Source organism: Cyphomyrmex costatus, unplaced genomic scaffold, assembly GCF_001594065.2.
Source record: "Cyphomyrmex costatus isolate MS0001 unplaced genomic scaffold, Ccosl1.0 scaffold100, whole genome shotgun sequence".
Classification (NCBI taxonomy): Eukaryota; Metazoa; Arthropoda; class Insecta; order Hymenoptera; family Formicidae; genus Cyphomyrmex; species Cyphomyrmex costatus.
Genome location: NW_017274955.1, coordinates 568,671 through 589,287, shown reverse-complemented (window position 1 = coordinate 589,287; position 20,617 = coordinate 568,671). Strand labels below are relative to the sequence as shown.

At 39.8% G+C, this 20,617-nt stretch overlaps 1 protein-coding gene across 1 annotated transcript; it reads left to right on the top strand.

Moving 5' to 3' along the window:
* The first annotated feature begins 3,558 nt into the window (after positions 1 to 3,558).
* Positions 3,559 to 15,441, top strand: LOC108783562 (neuropeptide Y receptor). Its single transcript, XM_018552158.1, has 4 exons — positions 3,559 to 3,811; positions 10,179 to 10,395; positions 13,606 to 13,608; positions 14,781 to 15,441. Exons 1-4 carry the CDS (start codon positions 3,559 to 3,561, stop codon positions 15,439 to 15,441), a joined length of 1,134 nt encoding a protein of 377 aa, XP_018407660.1.
* Positions 15,442 to 20,617: the final 5,176 nt, after the last annotated feature.

Below are 20,617 nucleotides of genomic sequence, written 5' to 3'. Positions count from 1 at the left end.
CCTGCCGTCTGCGTTCACGGGTCGAATCATAATCATGTAAGACGACTCTCGCGCGCCTCTGTCGTCTGTATATGAATGGAAATATGACATTTCCGACCGCAAGAGACGTGACGAGAGGACAATGTCACGTCGCGCGCGCGTCGGTCTACTCGAGCTCGGACTAGAGATGACTCTCCTCCGTCGCGCGCATCTCCAAATAGATAAAGCGACAATCCGTCCGAAAAAGGCGCTGCAATAGCCGAATTTTCTGTCTCCTCGTGTATGGAGATTTGTGTGGAGATTTTAATTGTAAAGCGGGAGAGTAGATTCTACCGTACAGTCGGAATAATTCAAAAGATTGCATCCGTATGCCCTTAACATGCCCAGATTTCTGAGTCAATCCCCCCCCCCTTTTTTTTTTTCCTAGTCGCGGAGACGCAATCACATCTTCTTGTAATCTAGTTCATTCAGAATCTACATCGATGGACCCCCCGGTAGTTCTTCGTCAACATCCCGTTGTAAGCACACCCATCGTTGCGTCTTCGTCGAAACGCGCTCTAGATTTGAGAGAGGCGAACGTGTAACTCGTTTTTACGCATACATTCGAACGGGATTGGAGGAGACTCGTGAAACGTGAGATGCTCTCTTCCGCCGATGGGACCGTTTGCATCTTTTTGCATCGCGAATGAGATCCACTTTCGCAAGGTGTCGCAATGAGATTGTAATCTATACGTCTCGTCGAGTAGTCAGACAGTCGGAGACACCTCTCGAAATAGATCTACAATTTAAAAGCCGCTTAAAGCGGACGTAAGAGTCGTACCCCCAAATCCGTAGGACGCATAAGTTTGTGTACGGGGTGTCTCAAATTCGTCGTAACGTTTATTTTGTTGTTGTTTGATTTGGATTCCTCGATTTCCTGCGTCTTTTGAATTACAAGCAATTAGGAATGAACAGCTTCTCACAAATTACGTAATAAATGACAAAAGTTTAATATATTTACATTATTCTAGTTGATTTTTATCGTACTTTAATCGGACAGATATCGAGACGTACCTACTTAAATGTCGAAAATTCATATGACAAAAATAAAAATGAACAATTAATGAAGAAAAAAAAACTAAATAGTGTTGTGATTTCTGTTTTATAATTGTGTAGAATTTGATCTTTAAATTTGTCAAAGAAATTCTTAAACGAGAAGCGAAGTCTAGTTTTGAGACATCTCGTATATCTACAGCGAACATCGATCATTCCGGCTGATCCTCTTTCGCACGAAGACGGAAGCGAGAATTTGCAGTTACCGCTTTTTCCACAGCGCGAACGGCGCGTTTCGCTCACTCACAGAAGTCGTTTTTCAATTAAGAAAAGATACCGGCGACGTCCGCGGGGAAATTGATTCGATGTCGATGTGCGTGAAAGGTCACGTAACGGGATTGATGAGATTATTGGCTCGAGGGGCTCGCCATTTCAAGCCCTAATGCAACAAGTGAAAATATTTCTGTAAGTAAGAAACGATAGCTCGTCGAAAGAAAGAGTGATGATGCAGCTTTATTATTAAACGCAATTTTCGCGATCAATTTCTTCGCGTCCGCCGCCCGGCGGAATAGGCCGTGTTAAACATTTAAATGCCGCCCGAGGCTTCATTTGCTAATGAAAATTTAAGATCCACTTTGGAAACGCTATAGGCACGGAGCCGAGACATTTCCATTCTCACGTGTAGAATGGCAAAGTAGATAATCTTTGTAGATAGATTGATAGTACAGTTAATGTTAATGTCAATTATATGAATTAAAATGTTAAAGTACTATATAATAATATAAATTAAAATTACTATTAACATACAAATTATGCTTTCGCCGCAATTATGTGCACAATCGTTGAAAAAAAAGGATTTAAAAGAAAAATAACAGTTTTATATTTTAACAGTTAAAAACTGAAAACGCTATTTGTTTCTTTTGAACGCTATTACAATTAACATTACGTCTTGACGATATAATAAATGATACTCGATTTTATAGTTTTGCTATTCATCCAAAATTCAATAATAAAGTTTAACTGAGCGTCCGATCGAATATATTTTCACATAAATAAATGTCTTTGTCACATCATATAATATATCATATTTCTTGCAATTTTTTTATTCACGTAGAATATTTTAACCTCAATTAAGCAGATAAAATCTAATATTTTTCGAAATATATTCTTTCGAAAACACACACAAAAGCACTTTCTCCTTTTTATTCATGCAAGCCAGCATGTCCGAGAAACTTTTCGAAGATAAAGGACAGTTTACGAGAATATTATGCAGTCTTAAATTCCAGTGTTTTTCAACATTTCGTACAGCGTCAGCTGTTATCTGACTGCCATGACACTTATATTTGCTAATTACCATGATATTGCGCAGATGTTGTTAGTGACAACGAGGATATTGTGGAAACCTAACATGGTCGAAACAGGTGACTATCCCCGCACCGTAGTCCGATCGATAATTCACAATTAGGGTGGTCGGTATGGTCTTGTCGGCCCTAATCTTCAAAGGGTCTCTCTTCCTGTAATAGCGTGATATCGAATAGCTTCAGCCTCGTTTCCTTCGTGTTCCAGACTTGCAGACCACCATGAGCCATCCTTTAAATTGATGAAAGACGGAAGTGATGTGTTGCTCATCGGAGTTAAACTTTGTTGCCTTTGCTGTTAATCATCCGTGAGATATTTTCCGAGGAAAATACCTAGTTAACAAATACTAAATTCTTTTTAAGACCGTACAATTGATAAACAATAAACATACAAAAAGAAGGAAACCAATAACGGTCAAAGCTATTAACGGTCTATTACTACTTTAGATAAATATTGCGAAGAATATTACTACGTCGAACCGCCATCGGAGGTCTATCGATATTCGCAAAATTTCTCGCAAGTGCCGAGATACGCGTATATCTGTATATATAGAATCTCGATTTAATAACTTAAACAGGCGTCTAAGGTAGGTTTCCATTACAATGCCTTACTGATGAGTCCAGTAGTGGAAACCGGGACGAAACGCCAACTCGTGATATTCTTCGCAATCTTATTTTTCACAGAATTAGATTTAGCATTACTTTAACATTTACATCGTTAAATTTTAATATGTCTTTCAACATATTATTAAGATCCAATAAGATGTTATAAGCATCAAAAATTGTTAGATTGCTTGTCAATTTAACTATAAGTGATATTACTGCGGTAGTTTAATTGTTTAGTGTTGCGTTGTAAGTCTGAAAAAATTTCAGCACGCGATTAGAGGGACTACATACGCAGTATATAAAATTCACACATAAATCTAATAAGCATTTGTGATCCATCTTTGACCGTTATTGGTTTCCTTCTTCTTGTATGTTTATACCTAGTTAAATTTATAAGTTCGATCACAAACTGTAGTTGTGATTCGTACTCGAATGTGAACGCGAACCCTCTAATTACAATTGTTATTAAAATTTGATCTTAATTTGTTTTTACTTAAGGATGTGAAGTATAGCGTAATTAGTGGGCTTATATAAGGTAAAACCATTCTATAAATAACGATTTATTAATTTTTTCAGTTTCAGAATGAATACTACGGAGATCTACAACAGTGCGATAAGCACCACGGCTATATACTCTGAATTTGAAAGATACAGCAAGGCGATGAATGGCAATATGAGTAGCGACGGTGATCTTGACGTTTCGCCAGTGACTCTATCATCGGCCTGGTCCAGAGTGGCCCGACTTTTGCTGCTGGCTTCCCTCGCCGTAGGCGGGAGCGTAGGTAATGTCTTCATGATATCCGCCGTCGTAGTGGAGGATCAGCTGAACAAGCGAGGTACGTCCGCAAATCTGTTTTTACGATTGCAAATAAAAATGATAGCGAACGTAGAATTCGCTCGCAAAGGCGAAAAGAATCGTTCTCGCTATATAAATTTGAGGTGGAGAATTAAAATAGTAAAGGCGACATTAGAAAGAATTGAGAGAAGGAGGATGGGAGATAGTAGTGGTGTACCTGAAAGAGAATGCTCTCATCGACAAATGCAACGACAAAAGTTTTTACTCTATAGAAGTATATATCCGACTAAAAGCCATCCGGGGGGTCGTACATTTCCGACGTGCCTCGCGACAACGTTCTTTCGTATATATCGGTACGGTAAGATCTCTTATCTTTTTCTTTTTTTTTTTTTTACGTCTCCACGGACAAAAGCGTCCTCCGTCTGTATCCGGCTGGGGAAGGACGTAACAGTAAAGAACGTCGTCGGCACAATCTGTAGGTAAGATGGGATCTTCAACGTGCCATTATACCTGCGGCAATGACGAGATCGATTTTTCGTATTATTTGCAAAGCGTAATTCTCTCATCTTTATAGATACACTGGCGCGATAATAAGTAATCCCTGGACACTATCGTGCATCGTCGTCTCCGCACTGGCTCGTGTTCAGACCGACCTGAGATAATTATTATTTGCACGCGAGCACTCCACATAGAGCATAATAACAATGACACTGTGGATAGAATGGTATACAAAGCAATGGGGATGGAAATGTAATTACATTGTCGGCTAAGTATGGCTAAGCATATCATTCTTCCTCCTTTGTCTCCTTATCTTCATATTCAATTTAAATCCACGAGTTTAATTTGTGTGGAGAAATACGATTGTTTAAAAATGTCTATATATGATTTATTCCAGAATTTTTAATCTAAGAAAATTGTAATAATAAATTTATTGATAGATTTAAAGGAATATTAGATTTTAGACAAAATTTTTTATATTTGTAAATTTGTAATATCAACATTAAATGGGCATCATGATAATTTTAAATTTCGAATATGAAGATCACAATGTTTCGAATATTTCCTTTTTTCTAAAGGTATTTGTGACTTTTGTGTCGTGATCATATAGTTTTTACTTTTATATTACATCGTATTGTTTCTTTATTTATATTTTTTTTATAATTGTTCAAATTTTTATAGTTCTTGCTTTATATTTAAAACGAGTTTTATTACTCATATACAATCTATCTATATTACATACAGCTGCCTAAAAAGATTTAGTCCCACAGCAGCAAATCAATTTTACCTTTTTACTGTACTTTCTTTCTGTCCCTCTCTCTTTTAAATAACTTTTTTCTTTCTCTCCCTTTTTTCTCTTCTTTTTTTTTGTTCTCAGCACTTTAATTTACCGAGTTTCTCGGTTTTATAACTGTGTGTCGTCATACGCTGGCCATCATCGTAATTCTTATTGAAATGGCCTGAACCATTTTTTTACCGCTATTTTATTCTGCATGAATCTCGATAGTAACGCAAATAATACCGACTTTCGTTCGTTCAGTTATTCACTGAGAAAATCTCGTTCCGTTTTTCTCATTTTCCCCAGCTATAAAGTTCTCAGCTCGTCGCGATGCGGTCGTCTTTCAAGTTGCAATGACAGCAAGAAACTTGAGTCATTATTATCGCGATAACGAGGATTAACCTTTGGATTATCCACGACTATTTCCCGATTTTACAGTGATTTCGAACGCATCCGAATTTGACATGATAAATGCAAATGTTTTCTAGAAGACGACATTTCATGATCGTTCTATACCGAATATGTGCGTTTCAAGTAGGACATAAAATCCATGGCCACACAAATGAAGATACATGAATTCTTAGTACGCAGCGATGATGGAAATGCTAGTGTGCTTTAATGGATCGTGTTTGAACGTTAAACGCGAGCCTGTGTAAGCGATTGTTGTTTTTAATGTCATTCGCTATTACATTTTTACATTTTATCCAGCCATATTTCTTACATTTCTTGATATTTGAAGAAAGAAGTAATGAGAATGTAAGTCATAATTTAAGTTCGCTTTTTCTTATAAGATTACTTATCTCTTGTCTAATTTATATTTCTATATTTCATTCGCTTTTATTAAAAGCGAATATTAACGGAACTAATAACATTTTAATATATTAATGTAATTCTTTTGTACAATATGATTAGGTATAAGATCATCCTTCATAATTTGGTTTTGAAATTTTAATTTATAATAATGTAACTTTCTCATTTAATAATTGTATGTTAAGTATATCTATGTAATTTCCTCATACCGGTATTTTACGGAAAAGCATGTACCTCTCTTAAACTGAAAAGACTCGCGGATTATAAAAGGATGTTCATTAAGAAAATATCTATTACGAGGAATTTTTCTGGAGTTAATGTAAATTTATTCGAGAATGGTTAATAATACATAATACAAAAGCTTGATACAGGCGGAACATCGCAGATGGGATATCGAATAAAGCTTGTAACGAGATTGAAGTTTTAATGTGCCGATCGCGCGCGCAATTTCGAACTTCACGATCGCTCCCTTTCCAATAAATACGTCCGAACGTGACGCGACGGCAACTGGCCTGTCTGTAGCCGGAAATCCGGTCCTAACACGCGATTGCTCCTTTTTCCTCGCGTCGGCGGCGGGAGTACGTCTCCGGTGTGTGACGTATGTAGGAGAAGGAAGGAGACAGAGAGAAAAGGATCGGGAAATGCTCGTGGATGTCCGTTCGTGCCTGACGTAAACCCCATTTCTACTGCGGACGTGAAGTGTCGGACGGACTTGGGCTTCGTTTGCGTGAACTCTGCCGGCGCGCGGCGAGAACTCGGGAGAAACAAAAAGCCGACACCACCGCAGCGGATCCGCGATGCCCGGTAACCCGATGGCGCCGTAATGGATTGCGCAGTCGTGGGGTCGCTATAAGGGTGTACACGGATGAGCGAGTCAATTTCGCGGCGCGTAGCCGCACGAGCGGGCCTGGGTTGCCGTATAACTCTGCCCGCCCTGTATCTAATGCCGCAACGAGAGAGCGCCGTTCCATATCTTTCTCCTCCCAACTCTCGATTCTCCACGCTCTTGTCCCATCTCGTCTCGTCTCGTCTGGATGCTCCCCTTGGAAACCCCGATCACGGAGGCGGCGGCCGAACGCGGTGAATCCCCGCTGGTAATGCGAATACTTGGAGTACTCCGCGGTGCGGTTGGCGAATAGTTCGGTTCGGTGCTCATGAAACGAGGCCCGGTGAGAAGAGAGAGGGAGAGAGAGAGAACGCGAATGAAAGCGCGAACGGCGGGTTGACTCGGTAAATCGATTAAAACAAATTCTGATCAGCGCGGATTCATTCGGTACGTAGAAGAATACCCCTGGTGGGAGGGGAAGGGTGCACGTTCCCATGACGATGCTGCAGCACTGCGGCTAGACAGGGGACCCGGATGAGAGATGGAGATATAGAGAAGGGAGATAGAGAGAATCAATTTCGAAGTGACGCCACGAGCGCTGATGCGGGATAATTTATTCCACGCATCAACCGCTGAATCGATCGGATCTCGTCACGCCGAAAACGTACCTCCGGAAAATGCGATCGGCGAATATGCGGGCGGCGCGAATGCGACGACTACTGCAGGGTAGCTTAATTTGTCGATACCTGAAGAGAGCGGATCTCTCGATCCTCCCCGCCGCCCGGCTCTCTCTGGGTTTTTCGCCTACCTATACCAAGAGCCCGCGATATTTCATCCTATTAACCGGGACGAGAGGCGGTGGCGAAAGCCCAGCGCCTTCCCTCGCCGAGGCGCGGACGGTGCAATTTGTCGCGTAATCATTTTTATCGCGGTGTAATATCCTTGCCAAAGGCGCGAACACGTTTGCGGCCGTGCAGAGTCGTTGGCGTGTTGGTGCCACTGCGTTTCGCGCTTTCCGAAAAGCGACAGGTCCGAGGTCGCCCTCGGTAAAAATGTCGCCTCAGCTTTACAGCGAGAGTGTCGTCTATGGGTATAACGTCGCGATGTAATTTACTTTATCTGCTGGAACACATTTCCAGATACTTTTAATCCTATTGCTCCGAAATTATTAATTTTTTTTTAGACACGTTGATGCACATAGTGAAAGTAATAGAACTTTTAAATAAATTATGAATATAATAGTTTTATACTGCAAATATATGTGTATAAGTAAAAGCTTATAATATGTTATAATTATAACCGCCATGCTTTTACGAAAAATGTGCCGAGTACTTTAGTGCGAGATAGCGATAAGACGTCGAGAAAAAGTTCAAATTATACGTGCAGGCTGCAACTTACAACGCGCCGTTTTGTCCGTAATTTATAGGTGTTGATGACTTCTTAAAAGTGCTTTCGCCGCTCAATTAAGTTGCACGGGTAAAGTCGTAATGCTCGGTACTTATAACAATGTACATGTTTTTTTTTTTTTTTTGTTGTAAAATGTAATTTGAATACTTGATAACCCACTGCGTCGTTTCACGTCGGCGCGGGGCATTATTCCATTGTGCGCAGTATCTATTTACATAAGGAAACCATAGTAAATGAAAATTTATCTTATAAGGGTGAGTGAAGTCAGACAATAACAACGAGCACGGTAAAATGCGGGCTATACGAGGAAGTGTATAATTATAATAATTATTTCTCGTACGTGCGCATGCATATGTATGCGATGCGGCGATTGAGTAATGAAAACTTTGTTCATTCTCGGTGCCGCCGCAGTGTTATAACGTCGGTCTTTTTCTCCGAGGATGGATTGTTAAACCTGGCGAGAAAGCTCGATGCTCTAACGCGCGCACTTTTGACAAAAAAAAAAAAAATCTTATTACGCATTTTATTACTCACAGAGCGCGCAGTGCGAGCGTGCGTAATGGCATACGTTCGTTCTCTCTCGTACAAAAGCGCGCAATCTTATTATAGCGTTATACTCCCCTAAGGACGTGACGACGTACGGATATTATTTCCTTTTCTCCGTGTCTTCGTCGGGTATTGATCTCGGGGAAATCCCCGAGAATCGAGGGAATATATCGTGTCGCGAGAGGGGCAATGCGAGGTAATGCGGATATTACGCCCCTTTCTTTCTGTGACTTTCTACAATTTGGTATTTCGCTTAGCCAGGCTCTACGTATGAACTTATGAAACGCTATAATCGTTGACTCTCGTAATAACAGCTGTGGCGGCACCGTGGCCTTATCCTCGTTGTCGTCGACGTCGTCGTCGTTGTCGTCGTCGTCGTCGTCGTCGTCATCACCGTTGTCGTTGCCGCCGTCTGAGTAAAGTTTTACAGCCGGCGTGATTGTTCGTTTCGGCCGACATCGTTTTGCAATTACTATGGCTTTTACGATTCGCCCGAGCAGAAGCTACGACCTCTGATATTATGCCCCTGTGGGCGTGCGTTGATTAAATGTTGGAGATTGGCCGGCCGATCTCTCCGAGTTTTCTCTTGAGCGGTGAAAATCGAGCGCCTCCGTGCTGCGTTAGTTGCAGTCCGAAGCTGCAAAAAATTTCAAGATGATAGTCTGCGTAATATAATAGCTTGGCACAAGAATACCCGGTCGGAGAGACCCGGCACTTCTGCCAACGGAAGAGGAAAAGTGCGAGACGTCTTAGACGTTCTTGGCAGTACGGGCGAAATCCTGGCGTCGTGGGCGATAGATCGGTACGTGTCCAACATGGTTATCCCGTGAATTTATATCACTGTCCGAAAATCCCACTTCGCGTGTCGTGGCGATGCGCGAGCGATCGATCGGAAAAGACGAGGTCTAACCCACTGGATTACATTTCGGACGGTAAAGTGTAACTATATTGAATTGTGACAAAGCGATCCGTCCGTGTATCGGAGGAATAGTGAAAGTAAAGAAAAAAAAACGAATAAAACCACTAATTTACATATAGCAGCATAATCGACTACTCGATTGTCTATTCACCCCTTGATCATCAATCGTTAAAATTGAAATTACAAGAATCGAGTTTTTTTTCACATTTGTAACTTTCAAATACTCGCGAACACACTTCTTTCGAGATGTTGAAAAATATATATTGTTCTATCACTTATTAAATTATTTTATTTTGATTATAGCGCGATAAAAATTCGCCTATCTAACAAGAAATAACAATAAAAGTTATCTTAAATGATTTCGGTAAGTTTTCCAAAATTAAGCTTATTCCACTGGGGGGGAAAATAGGCGACTCGTGTATTAATTTAGATATCGTTTCGAGCAATTTCGAGATTCTCGCGCGATATGAGAACATTACTCGAGGAACATCTGCCACTATCGTGCCCACAATGTAATCCGAACGCAAAAAGTGCGGAACGCTGACTCTCTCGAGCGTTTCCAGATCGCAAGAACTGTTAGAAGCTAATTAGTTTAATGAGTTTCACGCGGGTTCTTTTTCCAGGAAACGCATTCCTCGTGAACGTGGCGCTGGCGGATTTGCTGGTGACTGGTCTGGTAATACCGGTCTCGGTGATCGTAATCCTGGCGGGTTACGCGGAGTCCCTGGGTGCTTGCCGATTCGAGTGGACCCTCGAGGCTCTTTGCTTCCTGGTGACCGTACTAACGTTGGCCACAATCGCCGCCGAAAATTACGCACGTCTGTGTCTGCCCGCTGAAAGGTACGGTGGAAATGGAGAGAAACCCGCGTAAAAGGGGTGTTTCCGCAATTTAACACGTCGACTGCCACATGACATCGCGGTCGCGTTTCATTCTCTTGTCTATTTTATCCCTAGGATCCTTTTGTAATTTCGTGATATTCGAGCGCATGATATATACATCACCCTAAATTGACAAGTTTTCTGGAAGAACAACTGTAGTTAGGAAATTGTTCTATTGTTTAGTATTTCTGATTATTCACATTGTCGATTTACATTCGGACCAAGTATTTTCAATTGCGAATATTCTTCACAAATTTCTGAATATAAAATACATTTATAAAGTTGTATATACTCTAATTGTAAGTGTATAATAACACACGCGAAAGATTACATTGATGTTCAAATATAATTCATCGCAATTGTTACCTAAAAGACGCAGAAATTTATATCGTATTATTTATCCTCTGCATTCAATTTATATTCGATAATATTATTAGAATATTTTTGTGCTAAAACAGTCAACGCGTTAAATACGACGCCTCAGTTTAATGACATCATGATTTTATGGCATTGTGGGCGAAATATAGAATATATCGCTTTCATAATGCGATGGTTACCCAATATTTTATATATTTATGGCTTTTCCGGACAATACGATTACAGTGCTGTGGTGCGAAAACGCAATTCTAAAGTAATGACACACATTGTGTCTGGCTCGGCACTATTTATATGCAAAACTCCAACTTTCTATGCAAATTCATTTGCTGCGACATTTCCATTTGCGCATAGACACAGTTCCGGATTAAAATGTTTCCTAGTTAGCTTTCATGGTGCAGGCTGAACACGTAATAACGCAATTCGTCGTCCAATCAGCTAAACATTACATTAATCCATATTATTATCGCGCGAAAACTCCCGTACATTACAACAATTTACACCATTACTAAAAGATGCAAAAATGCGCATTGCTTTCTCTTTCCGCGAAATACTCGATTAATGTGCAAATGCACATCCACCCTGTGCGCGTTACCGATTAATAGAGTACACTCGACAAATGCGGCGCTGCAAAAACGGGAAGCGGAAGATTGATCAGGTTATTGCGAAAATAGTAGAAAATGGTGCTGACCTTTCGCGTCTCTGACCGTCGAAATGGCGCGAATCCAAGTCTGGACATGAACGGTGACCCGGTGCCCGATCAATATTACAACCCTGTAACTGCCACCGCTCGGGGAGACGAGTCCGCTCTATTACCGTTATCGCGTCGTCTCATCCGGAATACTTTTCTTTTTTTATTCTTCATCGGGAGACATCGGCAGAGCCTCACTCGCGCCTGTACGTCGACGGATGATGGGTGAAAGAGACGACGAAACGCGTTGTCAGCGACGGAAACAGGGGGAGCGAGAGAGAGAGAGAGAGAGAGAGAGAGAGAGAGAAGCTCATCCGCCGTCGCGTCGAATTAAGTGCCGGCTTCGGCGATCGAAAAGATATAGCACACGTGACCGTTGGCGCGATCAATAGCCGCTACATTCCTGCGATTGTCGGCGCTTTTTTGCCACCACGCGCGACTTCTTTTTCCCCCCGTCGCGTCGCGTCGCGTCGGGGAAGAGGACCCTTCAAAGCGTCGCCTTTAACCCACACGCTTTGTTTACGAGGTGGTGTTTGTCGGATACTAATTGAGCGGTCCGTTTCCGGAACGACGCGACACACACGAGTATACGTTCGTTCTTGCCCATGGCCGCTTTCCGTCACTCGCTCGGTGGGATGGACGGCCGAACTGATGTACGCGGTGTAATCGTTAACAAAGTTTGTTATTTGTCCCGTAGGGTGGCATGAAAAATGGATCGAACCCCGGGGTGTCTCGATTTGTCGGACCGCCGCAAAAACTAACAAACTCTCGTTCGCGCAAAGGCCGAGTAAAAAGGGTTTCTCTTTGGTTTGGTGAAAAAAACAAAAAAAAAAAAGCGGGGGGGCACGGGTTTTTTAACGCGAATTTTATCGGCTGGCTGCGGTTTTCGATAACTAGATAAAGGACTTCACAGTGTGACACGCTTGCCGGTTAATCAAACCGAACTGTTTGATATATAATCTAAAACGGAAATAATATTAGTTTTGTTTCGTTTCATACAGAGTGATACATTGGTGAAAATTTTTATTGGTAGTTGAGAATCCATTAAAAATTGAATTTCCTACCATTTATGGATCGTTGTTTGTTTGTTTTTTTTTTAATATGTTGTCGATAAAATTTAAAAGTCGCATTCAAATCTGAGAGACGAGAAGAGGCACGCGGGGGAGAAAAAAGGCAGAAACAATCAATTTTATCCTATACGGAGAGCCAATATGTGAAGATGGAGTTAAATCCATTTATGGTTAGCACGTAAACAAGCTTCCGAACTTCATCAAACTGCTGCGACTACCGACTAACAATTTGCCTTAATAAACACTTGCATTATCCTGTGCAGCAGGAGATTGTCTCCATTTCCATGTAAATAATTCACTTCGATCAAAGGCGAGGCTATCTGGTTCTTGCAGGCGGGTCTTCATTTGGCGCGGTCGTAGCAACATATATACCAAAACCTGTGCTTGTAAAGCTCTTTGGTCCCGGGTGGCCTTACCGCCGTTCGCGACAATAGCGGCCGAAAATTACGCCCGCTTCTGTTAACTGTTTGCCAGCCGAAAGATAAAGCGAGTGCACCAGTGATTCCAGCAATCGATACCACGTTCCTGCAATTCCCCACGCATACATTCTTGTTTCTGCCTCGGGGACGTTTTTTTACGTAACAGCTCTCTACTTCCATGAACGATTATCGAGAAATTTATGCAACCATTCCTAGAAAAACATATGTGCTCCCCTTTGTTTCTATAACAATTTTTGTTACGACAGAATATTGTGGCAATTTTTTTCGATAACAACCACTGAAACTTGATATAATAATTTTTCAGAAAATATGTAATTATTCTCTTTATATCTGAATTTGATATCTTCACTATAGGCAAGTGTTTCTAAGGCAACATTCTCTAAATACAGTAATATAGGCAAGCCCGCGGGTCATCGTTCGGATCGAAGGTCGGAGTTCCGGTGGGGACAGTGAATGGAAGAAAATTATGACCGCGCCTGTTTACCCACAAAAAGATGAAGCGCATATAGAGAGATCAATAATTAGTACTTATTAAAATTTTATACATTCGCGTATCTTTACTTTATTTGCGAAATTAATACTACTTTCTTATAAGTAGGTTTTTTCACGAATACATGAATATTTCAGGCCAATATGTCCTATTACAAGCAGATAATATCATTAGAGACCTGGAAAGAAAATGTTAATGTTATAATACATGCCTGATGGATATATTGTGCTGCTTGTAGACTTTGCATGAAAATATCTCGCGATGGTTAACGTCGTTGGGTGAATATGGGTAATGTAAACACAGTGAATGAGGTAGAAATCAAATTACTATTATCAGTTTAAGCCATCGCTGTATAATGGCGTATGGCGACCACTGCTTGGAACTTCGAGTTTGACGTTGAAGTGCTTCTACGGTTCTCTATCAGCGTCACGATCGAGTTCGTAATTTCGCATTCCGGGCGACGTTCTCTTTAGCTTGAATTGCTGGAATTCGTAACCGATAGCAGACAATCTCTCGGGGAAGAGACGACGACGACGACGACGGGCGACGACGACGATGACGACGACGACGACGACGACGACGACGACGACTACTACTGCTTTTCATACGCGGAAAGTTTCGCGACAATACGGCGTTACGGGGAAGTATTTTAACTGGTCGCGTCAGAAGAATCACGGCGAACACGTGGACTCGAGGAAGTTTCCTCGCATTGTAAACGAGAAATCGTCCGCCAGCACCGCTAACTCCGTAACTACCGACTCGTTTTTCAAGCCCCTCGTTAATCCACAGACTAGTACGACCAACTCCGTAATTGCAGTCGCAGTGTATCACCGAGGGAAATATTTTCTTTAATTGAATACGCTGTATAAGAAAGCCGGGACTTAAACAAGCTCGTGATGCAATTAAGGGGGAAATATCCATCCGGCGGAGCAACGTATTATCTTCTGTTATCTCTATAGTTATATTCCTGAGTGTATTCTAAGTTGCAACAGCAAGCCGAATTAATGATACCCCTTAGCAGTCTCTATATTTATATTACTTTAAAGCACTTATCATATTGTCTGAGTTATATGTAATTACTCAAAGCTATGAAGAATTGCTGCGATACAATATAATTTGTTAAGATATTTTTCGTTATAATGCTCTCTAAAACTTTAACGAGTGAGATTTTATTCCAAAGAATTTAGAGAGAGAGAGAGTGAACGTAGTAAGATAACAGCATACAATCTTTTTTTGTTTAATTTATTAATACTTATAGCAACGTATTTCATATTTCTTAGATACGCCAGTCTGACGGCAAGTCGTGTAACAGCCACGATTATCATCGTTTGGCTAATCGCCGTGACTGTGGTGGCTTTGCAATCGTCCTTGGACATAGGTCCTGACTTCTGCCGTCGCAGGCTCAGCGGTATTGCGATGGAACAAGCAGTGGGGGCAAGTATATTGGTTGGGCTGCCAGCTTTGACGACGATCTTCCTCTACGTGAAGCTGGTGATACGTGTGCGACGGGCCACGCGAGGCTCGTACAAGCCGCCAGCCGCTTTCTCCTGGGACTACGAGCTCACGAAGACGAATATGTGTAGCTGCGTGATGTTCGTCGTGTTCTGGTTGCCGTTTGGCCTGGCGGTCTGCGTGAACACCTTCATTCCGGTGAGCACGCGTGTGCTGTACAACCTGGCCTGGTTCGCTCTGTCCAAGTCCTGCTTCAACAATCTGCTCTACTGCGTGGCGGACCGCCACTTTCGTAGCGCTTACGTCAAACTTTTTCACTACTGCTGCTGCAAGACCACGGTAAGCTTCTCGAGGAGGCCGCGCGGTGGTGAGGGTAGAAATTCTAGCGACGTGCGCCTCCGAGTACACATTATTCACTCGTACGCGAGTCCGTCATCCTGTCGTCCGACTGTGGCCAGACCGAACGGACGTGACGTCTACGAGCTTTAGATGCGACGCGATGCGATGCGATGCGATGCGATGCAATGCGACGCACGTACAGGGTGCAGAAAGCAGGGGTCGATAAAGATGTCGCATCTGTCCAGACGCTCGTTATGCAATGAGCAATCTGCTTTTGCGAGATTGACCAATCATTGCATCGACATATAAACAATGTCGCACGGAGGCTGCTTCTGGTATGGCCTTACAATTAATTCATTTAATTTTCACGGCTTGTTCTTCGATATTGACTGAATTTTTCGCATTGCGTTTGTTTAGTTTTTGTAAGGATGCCAGGAACAAAAGTTTTTAAGCAAATTAATTAATTTTGAGATAATTCTGATAAAATTCTTGAAAGCTCATAGTATAAAAGAATACAATATATATTCTGGAACCTCGTATAACAAATCTCGAAATAGCGAAATAAAATCCTTTCCGTATGCGCTAGACGCGTATAAGAAGTGTGAATAGAGGTAACCACGATAGAACCCAATAACGGTGCTGAATTTCATGATTTAAAATGGTGAAGTAGGGATACCCTCGTTATTACGTTCGGAGCTCCGAACCGCGCGCTATTACGAAGTTCTAGTGTATTTACGAGTATTTCTATCTTCTAGTTATACTTACGACTGGATATATTACTTAATAACAATTCATACAGAAACGCTTTTATTTTTCATTAACATGTACAATAATTTTTACGATATGATAAAATTCGTAAAAGAGAAAACCAAGAATTTTATGACCTAAGAAATTGGCACTAAGGATATATGTATATGTGGCATAACAAATGTTTAAAATTATTTAACATTAACTACAAAGAAGTTTACACCTCATTGAGCCTCACTGTAAAATACAGTCAGTTGAGATTATTATAATAATGTATGGCCCAATACTTTTGACGCTGATACGAATGGTTGCCGTCCAGTGGAATATTCTGTATAAACTATGCATTTGTATATTAGGATTTGTCAGAGAGCTTATGGACGTCACATATATTTACAGATTGAAAGACACGTTCTTCGATTATTTAGAATTGAAGTTCCAATCGCAAGGATGTTGAAAATATTTAGTAATCTCTTTGTTATTTATTAATAACGAGGCAGCATTTTTATTCCGAGTGAAATTTTTCGAGGCGAATATTTGATTATAAAATTTAGCGGATTCCTGGTATTATCATTCACACATACACACACATACACTTTTAGACAGTGCACTGTCTCATTTATCGCGGAACGTCCATTCTCGGCGAGGGAAAAAACGGCAAGCCTGTTTCTCGCCGCGAGATCCCATCTTGTAACAAGGGAGAGACGAGTGTCTCACTCGCGACAGCATTTTATCTGGCTGCAAGACGAGACGTGAAACGCGGGCGAGAAGGAAAATAAGGTTTTCCCAATCTCGATTAAATTTCTCGACGAAGCTTACTGGCATTCCGAGAGGGAGGATACCGGCCGCGAAGTTATATACGTGCCCGCAGGAGGGGAGTAATTTACGCGGGTGCACTGCAAGTTCGCTATGTGTGAGATTTAAGCTCGACGAACACACGCGAGTAACGTCGCGAGCACCACATCCCGAATTATGGCTCCGCCGCCGCGGTAAGTCGACCGGTAGATGAAAATGCCGTAACGTTTAAGGAGGCACTTGGCGGCGCTCATCATCCCCCAAAGTTAATAACATTCCGGTAACGAGGTGAAGTCGAGTGGATCAGATAAGGGCGATTCGATGATAAAGATGGCAATAATATCAGTTAAAACTTTCGGTACTTTGCTCGTCTATCGGTCTCGACGTTCGGCGATTTAGCAGGATCGCTCTTAAAAAGAAGAAAAGAGTTTCTCCGCAGCTATTTATTATGTAAATCGAGACGAACGGTCTTCTTGCGGGAAAGGCGTTCTTTTGATGGCGATCAAATAAGGATCAAAGTCAAGTACCGTAAATGTATTGCTCTATTGGCGAAAATACATAAACTTATAACATTAAGAGATGTAAATTCGGGAATAAGTTGACCGAGCTGTGTAAAATTTTCTCATTGAGAGGAAAGACTAGTCGATAATAAATATTTCATCGCGCAAACTGCTTATCAAACGTCTTTTCTCGTCTTGTACTCAGATCGACTCGCTGTTTGCTTTTAAATCAAAAACCTCGTAGCTGCCACCTTTCTATGTATTTAATTTTAAATCTACATATCGCACAAAACGTGATTCTCGATAATTAATTACGTACGTTTCTCCTGAACATATCTGGTTGCAAATAATTAGTCTTATCCGCTGGAGTACTGAATGTCCCCCTGAGAAAACAAGTACGTACAGTGCACTAATTACTGCCCCTGTCATTTCGACACGGAAATAACTAAGCTGCATCCACGCATGTACTCGGATTAACGAAGGGTGTAAGAAGTTATGCCCGATAGCATCATATTGACTAGCAGAGAACACGAACGATTTACGACGAAAGACTCGGGAATTAACGCGAAAACACTCGTCGTGTGACTCGATCGCCTCTCGAGGCTCTCCCGTGTATTTCGTGTAAAATCGGTCGGTGAATATTGTCGTGCCAATTATTCTGGAAAACGACGCCATTCTTCACCCCGGTCGGGTAATTCGTTACGTGCCGCGCGGCGATGCGTTCGCTTTGCTGCGTCGCGTTTTCTCGGGACAGACATTGTTTTCAAGGATCGCGATTTATTTTGTAGCGTTTCATTGGAGGACACTCGCTCGCGAGTGACACCGGCATTCGCTCTATTCGCGAGAATGCGCTTGCTCCGTCCATACACGCCGCACAGCTGCGATCGCGAGTATCAGATTCGTGATGGTGTATTCCAGAAAGAGCTTTTAATTAATAATTCGTACCAGCATTTTTGAATGACGTGCATAAATAATCGTCAAATTATATTATAAACTTTGCGTTTAAATTTATTATGATGTTTACACATAATTTTGTTTTACAATAAAGAGAAAAATTATTATAAATCTAAATAGTATCTAATATTATACGCGTATTATTCTGTTGGAAATTTTTTTATAAATTTTTCTTGTTGAAATAATTAAATTAACAATTAATTTTTAACGTTTTCTGTCAAACGTGTATAATAATGGGGAAATGAGTTTTGCCTATACAATATTTGTGTCTCTTGTAAAACGAAGCAGTTATAAGTTATAATACTATTACGGTATTATTTCATGTTATTTTTTTATTTTGAAAAAGAAAATATTTTATGTAATTTTATATTTTAATATTTAAAGTTGTGTAAAAATGTCAATAATATTTTATTAGGTGTACAAGGCTGAAATCGTTTATTACATTTAAAAATCTCACTTTATATACGAATTATATAATATTATTCATTTTTTAATATTTTGCACATTCCACGATCGCGGCTTTTCGGTTATTGCTAGTCGTGTATTCGAGCACATATCTATCATGCTTTATATCTAGAAATGTATTCTGTTTATACATATATATCTTAATAATTAATAATATAATGCGTCTGGCATTATCGCGTGTGTATATTTGTGTAAAGTGGACATATTAAAATCAGAGTTGGGAAATAATGCGTTGTCTATAACGCCGTTACCGTTTTTGTTAATTTTTTCTGTCTATAACGATTACGGTAACATTGTTACATTTTTATAATAACGAATTCATATTTTTATCGTTACTTTAATATCTTCTATTATCCTCATAACTATTCAAATAAATCGCATTAATTATTTTAATTGGCTAGAAATATTTTATTATAATAAAAGTTTAAACATTGAAGAATGTTTTGTATTTCATATCTTAAGCTATATTCCAATAGTCGCTGCCAGTACCGAAAATCTGTAATTATAAATTTTCAGTTTTGGCAGTGTATATTGGAATGCACTGTTATTGTTAGTAACAACATTAATATTATATTTAAAAATAATATTTAATAAAATTTTTTATATAATGTACGTTTATAAATCATAATCTGATTTCAGTCCTAAAAATATAAAAGTAACGACATATAACAATAATACATTACTTTTTACAAAGTAATGTTCCCAACGCTGGTTAAAACGTATATTAATGCGTATTAAAGTGTATTAATTATCGCTTCCCACTTATATTTCCATATCGTTGAACTCAACATTTGAATTAATGCAAGCCAATACATATGTGTAAGAAAAATAAACATGTATATCCTTCCTAATTATGTAACCTTCTCAAAATGCAGTTTAGGGTAATTGCATTGGAGAATATGATTGAATATACGTATAAATGACGGTCTCACTTTGCGTATAAGAGAATAGTCGAATGATACTTGTATATGTAGCTAGTGAATCTAACACTACAATGCTGAACATGTATTGATAACGCGCTGTTACATGATCGATGCTTCGTCCTAGACATGTAATAGGGCTATATATTTGTGACTGACAAACAATAATGATGATCGCATTACGAGTATAAGCGTCAAATCTTTTTATTCGCATATCGAGAGAGAAGGTATAAAAATAGAAGAAGGTGCCTCGCGTGACATAGAACAATGTTATTTCGAAATTTATGGACTTCGCGTGGACTTTAGGTTCAATGATATTTCTTCGAGAAAGGATATTTCTCCATTGCGACTGTTATAGTCCTATTCGGTCCTATTACTCTTTTTGTACTAGTCAACATTTTGATTGTAATAATCATTTTTATCGGTCACTTTAAAAAACTTGAACGGACTTTTATTATAAACTTTTAAAAATAATTAGAATATATTAGTATAGCAACGTTTTCTTATCTGACAATGTGTGATTAAAACAATAGATTTTTACACACACATATGAATATCAATTTCTGAACTTAACAATATCAAACGATTTTAATATTGAAATTAATTATTTAAAATTTGCATTGGAATATTTATTATTAATAAAAAAATAACATTTTTATACGATTTTACCATGGTTTTTTTTAAAAAGAATAAAAAGAGGCAGAAGAGAATTAAAATAGAATTTCTAAGTAAGAACGTAAAATTTTTAATTTAGTCTAATGACGCACCTACATGCAAATATAAAAAATTGATTTATGTATCTGTTCTCAATGCAGACAATATTATTTTTTAATTTTGATATACGACAATCTAGTTATAAAAATTTTGCTGATCGAAGTATACAGTAACGTTACAATATTTTTTTATATCAATGCACTGTAAAAATTTTTAAATCAAAAATGTAATATG

Excerpts from the sequence above, each read along its gene's own strand:
- LOC108783562 (XM_018552158.1), top strand. The coding sequence starts at position 3,559 with ATGAATACTACGGAGATCTACAACAGTGCGATAAGCACCACGGCTATA. Across the intron at positions 3,812-10,178 it reads GGATCAGCTGAACAAGCGAG|GAAACGCATTCCTCGTGAAC; the intron begins GTACGTCCGCAA and ends TTCTTTTTCCAG.